General features: G+C 43.1%; 1 protein-coding gene across 1 annotated transcript; it reads left to right on the plus strand.

The window, feature by feature from the left end:
* The first annotated feature begins 1124 nt into the window (after positions 1-1124).
* Positions 1125-13041, plus strand: amer3 (APC membrane recruitment protein 3). Its single transcript, XM_061242719.1, has 2 exons — positions 1125-4056; positions 9392-13041. Exon 1 carries the CDS (start codon positions 1125-1127, stop codon positions 4020-4022), a length of 2898 nt encoding a protein of 965 aa, XP_061098703.1. The 3' UTR covers positions 4023-4056; positions 9392-13041.
* The last annotated feature ends 1875 nt before the right edge of the window (positions 13042-14916 follow it).

Consider the following 14916-nt stretch of genomic DNA (forward strand, 5'->3'; position numbering starts at 1 on the left):
AGAGGACTGTACTCCTCCATGATACATGCGGTTTTGATTGAACTTGAGGTAAAATATACCATAAGCATTAAACGTTAAACTGCCTGCATGCTACTGATACATGTGTAGAGATATCGTAGCGTACGAATGATTTTGTATATAATTAACAGAGCAATCGATTTGACAAAAAACAATTATAATTTAATTAGAAGTGTAATTGATTTTTTTTCAACGTGCAGTTTGGGACGCAGTTTAAATGGCCAGATGATGAAATGTGGGGCGTTATCTGAACGGTGATAAAATGAATAGTGGCTTCATACAATTGTTAACCTAATAACTGTAAAGCTATTACAAAGCTGTGTCGTAGGCTATGGATGTTGTTGTGAATGGTAGTAGGCTATTAGAATTATTAGGTATTTTCGAATTTACCGAATATTATGTAGCATGTATTTGTCCAAGTCAGTACGAGTGTATTTTTATTTTCAGTTTTTAGTTGTTGTTTTCTCTCATTTCTGAGAACATTGGAATACATGCGCCGTTTGGTTACTAACCATTGTAAATTATACTCTGAAGTAGGCTAGTGAACATTCACGCCATTTCTGTAACAGCAAATAAATAGGACATGGCACAACATTAATTATGCATGCTTGTCTTTTTATTAACAGAGCATGTACACATTCCATGATGGAATTCTCACATCGTTTGCTGACTTTTTAATTTCTCCGTGCATGCGTAAACTTTGACTCTGAGTAATGCAATTCACCACATGGCGATAGATAATCTGTCAGGTGGAACTGGTAGTGAAGTATGGAAAGTGCCTAAATACTTGAAACGAAATGTAATTGGTTCCTTCTAGTTGAACTGCTAAATTGCTTTTATTGTAAATAAAATCAGGAATGTCATCTCATGTTTATAGGTGATGCTGGTAAATTAGTGTTTAGAATGTGCAATGATTGGAATTTCACAGTCCTTGATGTTTTCTTAGCAAAAGGGGAAATTATAAAGGGAGATAAAATATGTATCATTGTTGCGGTTTTAAACAAAAATTCTGTTCAGTTGGATGTGGACCTTGGAGTGTGTTTTCTGATCTTTTGTATCGATTCTTTTTTGTGCTTTCTTCACAGAAAAGTACGTGATCAGCCCTCATGGAAGAGCTGCCAAACACCCCAAAAGGAGGTGGACCACTGGCCTCTGGGGAAAACATCAGCCCCAGTATGGAGGGGGGCAATGGTAAAAGTGAATGTTTTGGGGAAGGCTGCCCCTCCCTTGCTGGCATGGAAACCAGCATTAATATGGAGGGCAGCTGCACCCAGTCTCCAGCAAGCCCATTGTCACCCTCACCGGATGGCGAGGACATCCTGTCCCCGGCCTTCACAGATACCCTGTCGGCGGCCTGGGCGCCTACTGGGTCTGTGAGGAAGAGCAAGACCCACGACTGTGTGGCAGGCATGGGGTGGTGTGCCGTTGAGGTGGATGGCAGGTCCACTGATAGTGGAGGCCACACACCCACTGTCCGGCACAGGGGGAAGCTGGTCAGCAGTGTCAGCTTCTCTGGGTTTGCGGTCTCGCCGAGCGGACGGGCAAAGCTACTGCGGGAGAACCGTGGGGCATCCTGCAGCCGGGACATTATCGATTACCGCAACCTGACACCACAGGTGCCATTTGTGCCCTCCTTCGCCAAGTCTATCCCCAAGAAGAGGATCTCCCTGCGGAGGCCCAGGAAGGCCATTAAAGATCTTCTGGGTAAGAAGAGGACAAAACAGGAGAAGGCGGTCTCCCCTCGCCTGACTCCTAGCATGGCGGGAATGGACCAGTTGGTTGTGCCTAATGGGGCTGGAAAACACAGCAGGTGCCGGGACCTCCCCTCTATGGGGTACTTGAGTCCCCACAAGTACAGTGACCCCCAATCAGACTCTTCTTCTGACTACTGCCACAACATCTGTGAGGACGTCACGTCCCTGAAGAGCTTCGGCTCCCAGACAGGGTGTGGCGAGATATTCGCAGATGAGGAGAACCACCTACCTTTGGAGGCCACACAGGGCCAAGATCCTGACAGGGACCTATGCGAGCCCAGGAAATCCAGCCCTGTGGTAGGGTCCTTCCAGGGAGGGGTGGAGCAGATGGCCTCTCCTGCCCACTCGGAGATCCTGGACTTGTTTGGTATGTGGGACAGTCTTGGCAGACCTGTTCTCTTGAGGCAGAGTCCCATGAAAGAGGGCAAAGTGGTAAATGCTTTACCGTCCATCATCTCCCCGACTAAGCCGACTGACAAACACTCGGCTGCTTCTCCCCATGTCTCTATTCGGACGCCGGAACAGAGGACGGATACAGTGATGCAAAAAAGTGACAACCAGGAAACCATCTCCACCAGCGATGAAGGCTACTATGATTACATCTCCCCAGGTCAGGATGAGACCAGCAGAGAGGTACTTTCTCCCTGCCTATCAGCCCACTTTCCCAGGGACAGCTACAGTGGGGATGCCCTCTATGAGCTGTTCTACGAGCCTGGCCAGACGGGCATGACCCCTATCTTTGACGATGAGATGGGTCTGTCAGAGAGTGTACTCGGTCTGACTGGCGACCTCCCTCTGTCCATGTACAGTTTCCATGTTGGGGCGGAGGAGAACCTGGCCCCACCCTTAGCTCCACCTCTGGACCTGGTTGGCCAGGAGCTCCTGCATAGCAACTGGAGGGGGAAAGACTGTCTTCTTAAGCTGTGTGATACTGAGATCTCCTTGGCTATGGGCATTATGAACTGGTTCAAGCAGAGAGCTGAGAGGACGAGTCAGGCAGAGCCTGAAAACAATGAGTTGGACAACGGAAAAGGTGCTACCGCCACTCAGCAGAACAGTGGATCAGTTTCTCCCAAGATTCAGGAAGGGGAAAAGGCCCAACTGCCAGTCAGTGATTATTACAACACAGAGCCAATGAACCCCAAAGAGGGTGTAGCGTGCCAGCCAGATGCCAGCCCAGTGCTAGCCGATGTTACGCCAACTGCCATCGATAAAGGGCCCATAGCAGTCTCTCCAAACAGCAACAGCCACGTGAAGAGCCAGATCACCACCCCCACGAATGGCTTTTGCTTCCGAATATTTAATAAGGATTCCCCCCTGACCCCTGAAGGAGACCTGGCGTCCCCTGCGCTGAGATCGCCAGGCTCTGGGACAAGTGCTGTGTTCCTTCTGGCAATTAACAAAGATTTACTCTGCAGCTCTTGCAAGAGCTCCCTGAAGCAGAAGCAGAAGCAGGGCTCCAAAGAGCTATACCTTTGTGTCTCTTGTCTGTCCTTCATTGAGCATATCTCAACCTCTGATCTCTCGCATTACACCAGCTGCGCCAGGTCAGATTCCCCGGGTACTCCCCATTCACTCCCAAGAGGCTTCCTGGATTCTCCCATCAGCCCTTGCATGTCAGGAAGTGATATTGACATACTCCGGATTCTTGAGCAGTGTGTCGGCCAGGTGTCCTCCCTGAAGATCAGTGGCAGCCCCAGCCCTGGGGACCAAGACAAGGGTGCCCCCTTCCCTCAGCTTGGTAGCAAGAAAGATGTTAAAATGGAGGGCAAAGGGCAGAGGCAAAGGTCTCTCAAATCAAAGCATAAGCGGAAAATCAGTTGTGGAGGGAACAGAGACAAGGGCCATGAGACGTGTGGCTTTGATAATTGTTCCTTACCTCACCTCAGGACTGACAGTCTGGGGTCTCCTCCATTGCTGAAGCCTGGCAGCCTGGGTGTGACCACCACTAGCGACTCAGACAAAATAGTCCTGGAAACATACAAGAGTCCATGCTCGGAATACAATCCAAACTGCGGCCAAACACCCAGGCCCAGGTCCCTCCCGTTGTCTAATTCCTCCTACTCAGAGTTTGCCAGCAGCCAGAGTGACGTCGTAGCCCCAAATGGAGAGGTCTCTGCCTCCACTAGGGGGCAGCCACGTGAGAAAATGAGGCGGCACAAGAAGTCAGCCGTGAACCGTGACGGGCCTTGTGGCTACGTCATGCTGGAGGAGAAGAAGGTGGAACGGCGACGCAGGATGAAGAAATGAAAGTAGTTAAGCCACCACAGGCTGCTCACATACAGTAAGTAAGAAGATCTGTGATTATAAATATAAATATCAAAATCCATCCCTGATTCAAATACATAAGGTCCAGAAGAAAGGCTTTAAGAACATGATGTAAAGGGAATGCATCTACAGTAGAACCAATTAATGTGTTTCTATATTCTATATTGCAAAAAGACGCTCAATAGAAATTTGCCTTGGTATATGATGCTTCCCTCCTTTTTTTCAATTAATTTGAACTCCTTGCTCTGAGGGCATAGTTCACAAATAACATTTGGACATCAAATATTACCATTTACAGATTCTCTTGCATTGGTGGAATTGGAGGGGGCTTGCATGTAAGCTGTAAAATGCCAGGTAGAGGATATTGGTGAAAGGTTTTGCATGTTCGAAACCATTACAATTTTCTTTTTCAAAATTAGCAGGGCAGGCTGACATTTATGGTGTAGTATGAGAAATATGAAGGTAAACAATGTCATAGCAGCAATGAGGGATGGTAAGGAGACTAGTCTGTGTCTGGAAATTTTGCCATTGAAATAAGTTGCCTTAAAAGTTGTTTCATTAAAAGCAATGTTGGTCATTACCCAGCAGGCCTTGCTCTGACTAGCCAGGGCTCTTTGTGTCAGATTGTCATCTCCAGGTAGTAATTCATGTAGACATGTTGGGCTTTCCCTGTGAGACTAGCACAAGGACAGGAAGCTAAGTGCAGTATATTGCATTAAGCTGCCAGCTGAGGCCATCGCCCATGTACTTATTTTGTTATTATTCTGTAAATCATCCACCGTAGACAGAGGACCTTAGCAGTCACATATCAGACCACCTTGCTATCTCAATAGCATCATGACTAGATATAAAATACTGAGGCTTCATGAATAACATAATGAATGCCAAGGCACAATGATATTTTTAATTGATTACTGATGAGCTAGTGATAGCACATTACACAATCCATTTCTGGGTTGGTGAATCTTCATTGCTGTCTCCCATTGCTAATAAAAAATTTTTACCTTCAGTTTTTAAGCCCTCTGTGTGGCAAACCTAAAGTAATGTGAGTTTGAAATCCCTGATTATCCTACTTAACAGAGTTGGCCATTCCTGTCAGTTACTGTGTTCTCCCTGGATTCTGTGTCGTTTGACATATGCCAACTCAGTCTTCAGGAAATAAGTAACTCAGTCTTCAGCAGACCTCGAATAGAGCCAAGTTCTCTAGTTTTCCCAGCCATCACCACACAGGGAGCAGCACAGTCTCACGGCCAAGGTCCGTTAAATTTCTGCATGCACAGATGATCTTGATGTTCAGGGACAGTTATTCATTTCCAGGTCATTAGGAATGACCGTGGGAATATTGAGCAGGTGGGGCACAGAAACCAGTGTAAACGATGACCGCACCCCCTCCTCACCCACAAGGGATAGCCATGTCCCCCCATAGCCCCTGAGCCAGTCATCGGCACAATGTTCTGGGACGCTAAATATCCATTTTCTCCTTCGATTCACAAACTGGGAAAACGCTCAGGGGCACGGAACTTGATGACTTGCACCACATTAGCGAACACCAGCTCTGCTGGCAAGTGAAAACACAGTGGGCAGACGGCAGGGTGTTACTCTCTTTTTGCACTAGAAATCAAATGACTTTATGCATGACTGTTAATGATACATGCACTCAGTGAGCACTTTATTAGGTAAACCTGTACACCAGCTTGATAATGCACACATTTAATCAACCAATCATGTGGCAGCAATTGAATACATTAAAGCATGCAGATGTGGTCAAGAGGTTCAGCTGTTTTACAGACCAAATGTCAGAATGGGGAAGAAATGTGATCTAAGTGACTTTGATTGTGGGATGATTGTTTATACTAGACAGGGTGATCTGAGTATCAGAAACTGCTCATCTCTAACTAATGGAATTGTAATGCCCAACAGTCTCTACAGTTTGCAGAGAATGGTGCAAAAAACAAAAAACATCCAGTGAGCAGCAGTTCTGTGGGCAGAAATACATTGTTAATGAGAAAGGTTAAGGAGGAGAAGGGCCAGACTAGTTGAATGTGACAGTAACGGAAATAACCATACATTACAACAATGGTATGCAGAAGAGCATCTCTGAACACACAACCCGTCAAAGCTCTAAGTGGATAGGCTACAGCAGCAGAAGACTAAATAAAGTCTAATAAATACCGAATATAGTGCTCACTGAGTGTTTCTTACCACTACCCAAAATTAAAACCCAAGCACCACAGCAGATTCCATTAAATGATCTCACCATAATCTACATAGCATATCAGGCAGTAAAGATCTCCATAGAAACAAAATGCATGGTGTCTCATCACAGACTAAATGACTTAACAGTGTTAAATCCATGAGCCCACAGTTAGACTGCTGCCATGGGAACCACATCTCATCTCCGTGGAGACGACGCAGCGCCCCAGTTGCTAAGCGCTTTCTCGGTGGCGAGAGAGAACCTGTGCGGTGATGCTGTCGAAGAGATGAGAGGGTGGGAGGGAGGGAGGGAGCTAGGAAGGGGGTCTCTCCTGCTGTTGCAGTCTTAACAGCGGGTATAGAACAGGAACGGACCATGTTTTGTGCATTTGTCAGCAGGAGCTATCTATATCCCTCCCCCCCAGAGGAACACAGGCTGCTGGAGGAATCAGAGGATTTAAAACACTGTGATTTGTGTGAATTGAGTAGATGTGTAACTGGGAAGTGGCCTGGGTTGGGTGGGTGTCTATAATTAGTCTGGCCGCAGAAGGCACAAGGATAAAATGGAGGCTTGGAAGGATTAGGAATGTAGATTCAAGACCTGTGCTCATACGCAAAGATATGTAAGGCAGATGGTGCCATCTTGGATCAAATCTGCATCGCAGTTGTAGATGACCGTAGGACGAGCCACAGCTCTGCAGGGCAGGAAATGGAGGGAGTGAGTGAACTAACTCCAAGGTCAGGCCAGCTCATAACATACCTCAGTGACATTACAGCCTGTTCTCTAGCTACTGAAACCATAGCAATGGTTAGTTTTTTTCTGTCACACTGAGGTGAACAAGCTAGCAGTGATGGCAGGGAGACCTGTGTATGACCAGGGAGGTTCTATCTATGATAAATACCAGTGGTATGTATATACAGTATACATACCATTGCACTCTTCTAGTGTACTCATTTAAGCATAGCCTCATATCCTCTGGGTGGTCTGTTTAATGTCCCAATTCTAATGAGCCCCTTACTGACAAAAGGCCAAAGACCAGTCTCTGGTCTGCTAATCTGAATTTGTTCCTGCGGTTCAACCTTTTGTGAAGCTCTTAGCAAGTTATTGGAGCAAGTTATAACATCAGCTTTACCTTCACCTTGGTGTCCCAGTCACTGTTGTCCAGGTGCCAACAGTTGTAAGATGAAAGCTCTGTATGTCACCCTGAAAGATGCCCAATGCTCTTGTGTATTTGCAGTCTGCGGGGGGGCTGGGTGGAATTAAGTGCTCTCAGTGGCAGGCCTGTCAGGGAACAGGAGGAGTAAGTCAATAATGGTTTTGGGGCTGTTTGCACGAGCTACAAAATGGAAGGAGGGGTGCAGGGGGAGAAGATAAAGGGGTAAAGATTGAAAAATAATGAACGAGAGAGGGAAAGTGGTCTGAGGGGTGAAAGTCTACACGCTTCCCGGCCTGTAGGCTTCTATACTCTTTCATCCTTGTGTTTGTGTGTGAGTGTCCCGTGGGAAATCACGTGGGTGTACCAGTTATTAAATATTTATGCATGCCCCTCAAAGGCTTGTCACTGAGACTCGGTCAATTGCAGTCAAGTGGCAGGGGGTGATTCACTCTTCACCCCGGTTGCTGTCAGGTGTCAAACAACATTAGCCGTTTTATTCACGTGGGGCTCCTCAGGCACCGGGCTGCTTGGAAACCACTTTGCTAATGATCACGGTATGGAATGGCTGCTGCTTTTTTGCTGCAACCATGATGGCAACCTCTGAATTTCAAGAACCTGTTATCTTAATAGTAAAAAAATGTTTTTATAATTCTTAATTTTGGTCTTTTAAGGTCACAGTATGTCAGAAATAGGTATGCCTGTCATTATGAAATACCTCTTATAATCACATTTCAGGACTTTTGAATGGTCAACGAATGCTTTCCATGCTTCCATGTGTTGTATGGAAAATATTCCTTTACATTTTTAATTGACAAAATTAAAACGTGAAATCAGTGGGGTCCTAATTGCTGAAGGTATGGACAGCTAGTCACTAACAAACTGTGCGAAGGGTGAACAGTTCAAAGACAAATTGCAACAATCCAAGCCTGCACTAAATTTAACAAAGCAAATCAATCCTGCATTAAGGTTGAGAAAAATACAGAAATATGTGCTTAAACCAGTGGTCTCCAGTATCAAAGAAAACGCTGGCTAGACAGCACAGATTCCTCTGCAAGCTATTTTGTAAGCTTATCGCCACAGGATGGCAGCATATACATTATTAAGGTTAAGGCAAGATGAGTATGTAATTAACCTTGAAACATCAATGCCTTGTCTTTCATGCTAGTTGCTTGGCACTGCATATTAGCTCTGGGCTTGTAATAAATACATTCCCTAATTGATTCCCTGGATGGAGTAGAAAACACGAGACAAAATCAAAAGGGGACCTCTCTCGCTCTCTCACAAATTCAAATGCTTTCTTGGCATGACAGATATATGCATCTTGTCAACCTGTGAATACAATACAATAAAACCACAATACAGTATCACACAATATAAATATCTCGCTTTCTAAGGTGCATTTTTACCCCACATCTTCTACAGGAAAGCCCAGGGTGAATAATCATCTTGGATAGACTGAAGTCTGTGCACTCAGCATTTGGGGTATGGAGAGGGGTGGGCATCGGACAAGAGGCAGCCCTGTTCTGCCAGTCAGTGTGGTCCTCAATGTTGGGTTTGTTGTCAGTGCATTACTAGACGAGTCTCATCTCAGGAAGTGTGCCGATTTGTGCTACAAAGCAGCAGCTGTCTCCCTCAGCTCAGCCGCCCACACAGAAGACAGATTCAGTGTTTCTGTGCATTCATATGAAGCCGGCTAAACACTGCAACCTCAGATTAGAGAATAACGCCTTTCCCCAATGCTCTGATTCGATGAAATCGACTGTTGTTTTCTGTTAATCAGTGTTTTTTTTGTTTTTTTTGTTAGCTGTCTTATTTACCATTCCTTCATTTCAGAGCTAATTAACCTTGAACAAAGGGATTCAATTTTCCGTGTTTAATGCCAAAGTACTCCATCTTGTTTGGTTAAGATGGAGTATAATCATTAAATTGACTTGGAGTCAGTGCCACTTTGCTCTGTCTGACTTGACTGACTCACTGATTTCCTCTCCTCTCTCTTCACAGAACCCAGCAAGAACAGCACCAATCCTGTCTTCAAAAGCCAGCTCCAACACTGTCTCCAAATTTCAACTTCTTAACTGTGTTTCTACACTCCTTCCTCGAGTACCACCTCTGGCCACCACCCCTCAATCATCCCCATCTCTAGCAAATCTATATTCACCTACTCAAAATGTGACTAATCCTCAATCTAGCCCCCAAATCTATCTCTCCTTGTCACACCTCCAACACCAATCCATTTACTGCTATCCCAAATCCAACCCCAACTCCAGCTAATATCTAATGTCTTCTCCTTCTCAAATGTGTCTAACTGCATCTCCACCTCTGCATAGGAGATTTTTTATTCATTTCCACTCTAGTCTCTATTTCTATGGTTTTTGAAAATGTTCACAAATTTGGATTAATTTAGATATTCGTGACCTCAGTAAACAGAGTTTTGAGGACAATTGTGGTGTGCCAGTCAAGTCTTTTGCACTAGTTTTGATGCTGAAAGGAATAGCCACAACTATCCTTTTAATCTTTTATATACAGTACAGCAAATTTAGAAGAACAAGCAAAAGGACAGTAAAACATAACATCTTCATTGTATTTACTATCCTTTAACTGGTGTTTTACCAAGCATATGATGCAGTTTTTTTTACCAGATAAAAAAAAAAACCTTGTTAATTGAAGTTAAAATAGCGACAGAATACTTTATTACTTTTGCAAAGCACACTATATTCCTATGCTGTCTGTTTCGTCTTTATTGGACACATTTATTAAATGAATTGGGTTTAAATAAAGATTTGGGGTCCGACTGGCCCTCCTCTCTCTGAGGAGCTGTCTCACAGAGAGTGAAGTCCCCTTTCCCCGGTTCCCACGGTAACATTCAGAAAGGTCTGGAAGAGGGTGAGAATCATGTGTAGGAACCTGGCAGGTCAGCTTGGTGTTTCTCACGTTCTCTCCAAGCCTTTATTTATTTATGAATAAAGTCATCCTCAAAACCAATTTTTAATTCATTAGCAGTTCAATGGATACCAAAGTTGGTCAGTGCAAAATGTTGGTCTTTTTCTTTAAAGACAGTTAGGCATTTCGTCCAAATACATATTGTTGTTATTTATTATATATAAATTGACCATGAATCATGATAGTGATTTAACTGGACAGTTTTGGAGAATGAAAAGGGAACTTATTCTGACTAATGATGAAGTAACAAATGTTAATGTATGGTCAACTGTTACTGTATATTTTAAAATATATGAATGTATCGATGTTTGACATGTATTGAAAAATATACTCCTTGTATTCTATATACGTTTAATTTCGATGCATATATTGTAGAATATATTTTACAGTATGTTTTGTTGAAATATATTTGACAGTGTATGCATGTAATAGCAATTGCAAATTATAATACAGATATATTTTCTCATAAATGTGGTATATTTTCACATATGAAAATATATTCTTGTTGGATTTTTCATATATTGTACGCAATGTATCACTTTTTAGAGTTTTGCTATCCAGTAAACTAATTGGACATCAGAATGGAGCTTTACCCATGTAATATGAATATTGTCTTTGCTAATTGATAGTCATTCTCATACCTACAAATTTCCTTATAGTCTCTGAAAAAGCACTTTCCATTTTCACTTTACTTTCAATGTATAATTGTTTCAAAATAGCGGTTTATTCTTTTCACTATTGCCTTTGATTCAACCTGAGGCTGTTGGTCCCAACTGTTCGCATGGCTTTGACTTTTCACTATGAGTGGTCCTTGTGGCTGTGAAGGTTATGGGCCAGTTTCTTTGCCTCATTGTACAATCATCCTGTACTGATGTGTTGAGCTTCAAAGTGTGTTGATTGGCTAAATTATTGAGTTCACTGGAGTTTGATGAACCATCCAGATTATGACACATTAGCAAATATGCACTGGACTGGTGCTCATTTTCCACTTAACTGTTAACTGTTGCCTCTTGCATGGTCTGGTGTGTCTGCCACCTGGTGGCCAGTAACCTATTGCAATGTAGTAGGTCTAATTTTTACAGCCACCAAATTTAAAGACAACTAAGCTTATATTATGTATCATATATATCATTTGGAAAATATATGAACACATCAGTGCAATACAGAGTCCTAAAAGGTATTAAAAACCAGCAATAATACATTGACACACTTAATGAACAAAAGTACAGCATATCAGCTTTAAATTCACAGTGGTATGTTTACCTCTGCCTATAAGGACCACCTATATTTCTGTGGTTACTCTCTCTCTCTCTCTCTACAAGTATAATGCAAAAGAAAACCCAGTTGACAAGAACAAGCTACCTAATTCTCAACTGCTGTAAAGGAGTTAGACCTTGATTATGGGGTACGTGCTGTTTTTAACAGAGACAAAGATAGAGCCAGGCAGAGACTGAAGGATATATAGAGGGGAAGTAAAAGAGGTCGAATGAGTGTGGGGAAGAGTGTGGGAGAAAGAGGGTGGGGGTGGGTGTGAGGGAATAAGAAAGGCCAGGTGGTGGGAGAGAATGGCATTCTGCTAAAGCCTGGAAGTGAATGACAGAGCAGTATTAGATTTCAGCCACCGCCATCTTGTTCAGGGGCTCAACAATGGAAATTGCCATCAGTGGCTGTGTGCCACATCAGATTCTCACCCCACCCTCCTGTCCCTCTGCTTCTCAGATACCACATTAGCAGGAAATACGGTACTTTCAGGGCAAAAGGTCCTCCTCTTTATTTTAAATAGAATTCAAATCCCCCCCCCCCCCCCATATACATCATCATTGCATATGTAATGATGATGCATTTAATTATTGCAGTGTAGTCAAATCAGATGTATGATTCATGATTCTGTGTATGCAATCTTTATTTTTAATTTATTATTCATGGTTATTTTATTTAAATACCAGAAAATGGCCAAAAATGGGATTAAGAGGACGTGACATCAGAGACATGTACCTATCATGGCATGTCTTGGGTAGTGCTTCCGCCTACAGCGATGTGGACTAGAACCTGAGGTTGCTGATTCAGGTAGTTGGATTAATTACAGTACAGCTCTTGTACTCTTGAGCAAAAGTACTTAGCCTGATTTTTTGTCTGAGTGAAGATCCGTATATTGTAGGAGGACAGTATTAAATAAAAATTATGTACATGATGAAATTAAACTAGATCAAAATATTTGCTGGAATTTGTGTAAACCGTTTCAAAAAGGTATGATTTTAGTAGCTAACAGCAAGTAAAATGGATTTAATGGTGGTTTTGGTTTCTGTGCCACAATTTAGAGTTATGGATGATGGGACAGTCTAGCAGAATATATGTAGGCCTACAACTACTGTACAGCATAACGAATCAACTGCTGATCAAATACAATGTTATCAAAATAGCAAGTCTAGTGCATATTTTGTGAAAAATATGAATGTAAGTGTTTGCATGCATGACTTTAACTTGAACTAAAAGTGCAATACATTATTTCACCGAATGCTACAGGCTTACACATTTAGCATTTATAATTTAGGAACAATTTGCGACAAGATTGGCTTTATTTTTTTTATTCACAAAGTGGTTTTCGTGCAATATTCTGTCCAATGTATATTAGGCCTATGTCCGTCTGTTTTCTAAGATTGCTTTAACATTATGTACATACTGTACCGTGGACAATAAAGCTTTTCTCTGTGGTCTGTATTGGGTGTGGTTGCTAAAGGTTGTGATAATGGACATTTCTTCCTAAATGTGGGGGTTTGTGAGAAAATATGGAAGGTATAGTAAATGGGTCACTGATAGACGAATGATTTCTAAAAGGATGACTATTATATTGAATATTATTTAATGTACGGTATATATAATGAATATTATTTAAAACGTGCGTTGAAGTCAAATGAACTGAGTATTCTGCGGAATAAATATCTGGGGAGATAAATTCACGGGTGTCTGGTCAAACACGTGGCGACTTTGAAATAGAAAGTCGGGGCAAGAGAAGTGTTTTCAGGTTTTGATGGAATTGCAGGACAAGAGGGGAGGGAGTCAGCAATGCCGACAATGTGAAGGACACAGAGGGAGATCACAGATCCAAGTGAACATAAACTTTGTCCGGGTAGCCTACAAACGCCTTATATATTTTTCCCCTTTTTCTCCCAATCTGGTTGACAATTATACCCCATCTATACCAATTACCCATGTTATCTAGGATAAGACCACGTCCCCTGGCAGCACGAATGGATCTAACGATCCGGAAAGAGCCGCCCAAACTCGGCCTTTGAGTTGGAGTGCAACTGCAACAGCAAGGTTCGCTGCATCTTAGCCTGTTGCGCCACCGGGGCTCGTTTTCTATTTTTTAGTTCTGTATTTTTTTCAGTCTGCGCCAATATCGATCAAGAAGTAATGGATGGCAGGCGCCTGGAATCAGTGGCTGTATTTGCTTTATTGACAAGTTATATGCGCAGTGTCCATTATTGACCAAAACCTTTCATCACAAAATAGGCTACTCGATACCACTTTACTCAGTTCTGTGAGCGCAGGTCACGTGGGGAGCGCGGGAGAACTGAATTTAAGATCCATCCGCATCAGGACCAGCGGGCTGGATGGAGGCCGATAAGGGAACAATAAGACTCTGTTTTCACGCAGCTGCACCGTTCCCCAAACGATTAGATTTACAGAGCTTTATGTGGATGTCGCGTGTCCGAATCCAAAAACACCTGCGAGGGGCTCCAGAGCGTGACGCCTCCGCAATCCAGTACAAGGTGGGGTCAAACTCCTGTTGCCACATCAGTCCGCTGAGAATGAATCAGAATTGTAAAAGGGCAAACTACTCATAACCTTGTTACGGCACGTCCAAAAAAAAAAAAATGTTATTTAAAAAATGTCCTTCAGTTGTATCCTAATTAGACTTATTTTTTCGACTTATTAAGTCTTCTGCTGCTGTAGCCTATCCACTTTGAGATTTGACCGCATTGTGTTTTCAGAGTTGCTCTTCTGCATACCACAGTACAATGCGTGGCTATTTACGTTACCGTCACCATCCTGTCAGCTTTCAGACACGCTGGTGAGTAGGTCTATTACATATGTAAAGTTCTCAAGAGTGTTTAGTGTTGCATCCATTCATCATGTGTTCCAGAAGTCTCGTACATAGTTAAGCTAAGAAATTGTCTGCTCCATTTCTCAGAGAAATTCTCTTGCACGTTGCCGCCTGCTCATCTTGATAGTGCTACTTTGTTCAGTACAAGGCAGCCGTGGAGACCCATTTACTCAAGGCAGCCGTTTACTCTTTTTTGGCAACAGGGGTTTGGAAGCTCTTTGCGGGACTGTTAAGCCAGGACTATATTTATCTTGTGTGCAACACACAACGGTGTCTTTCATGGGTTATTTAAAAGCTAACCACTGTCAAGGATTTCCAGTATTAGCCTAATGAAGCGAGCAAGACACGGTGCCTTTTCCTCAAACTTTATGTAAGCCACGTTCTAAGCGAGACAAGACATTTTTAAGTCGGCGCATTTGAGGACAGGTATACTGACATCCGAATGTAGCGTCTGTGGAATCAGGGAATAGCTATCCGG

Source organism: Conger conger, chromosome 5, assembly GCF_963514075.1.
Source record: "Conger conger chromosome 5, fConCon1.1, whole genome shotgun sequence".
Taxonomy (NCBI): Eukaryota; Metazoa; Chordata; class Actinopteri; order Anguilliformes; family Congridae; genus Conger; species Conger conger.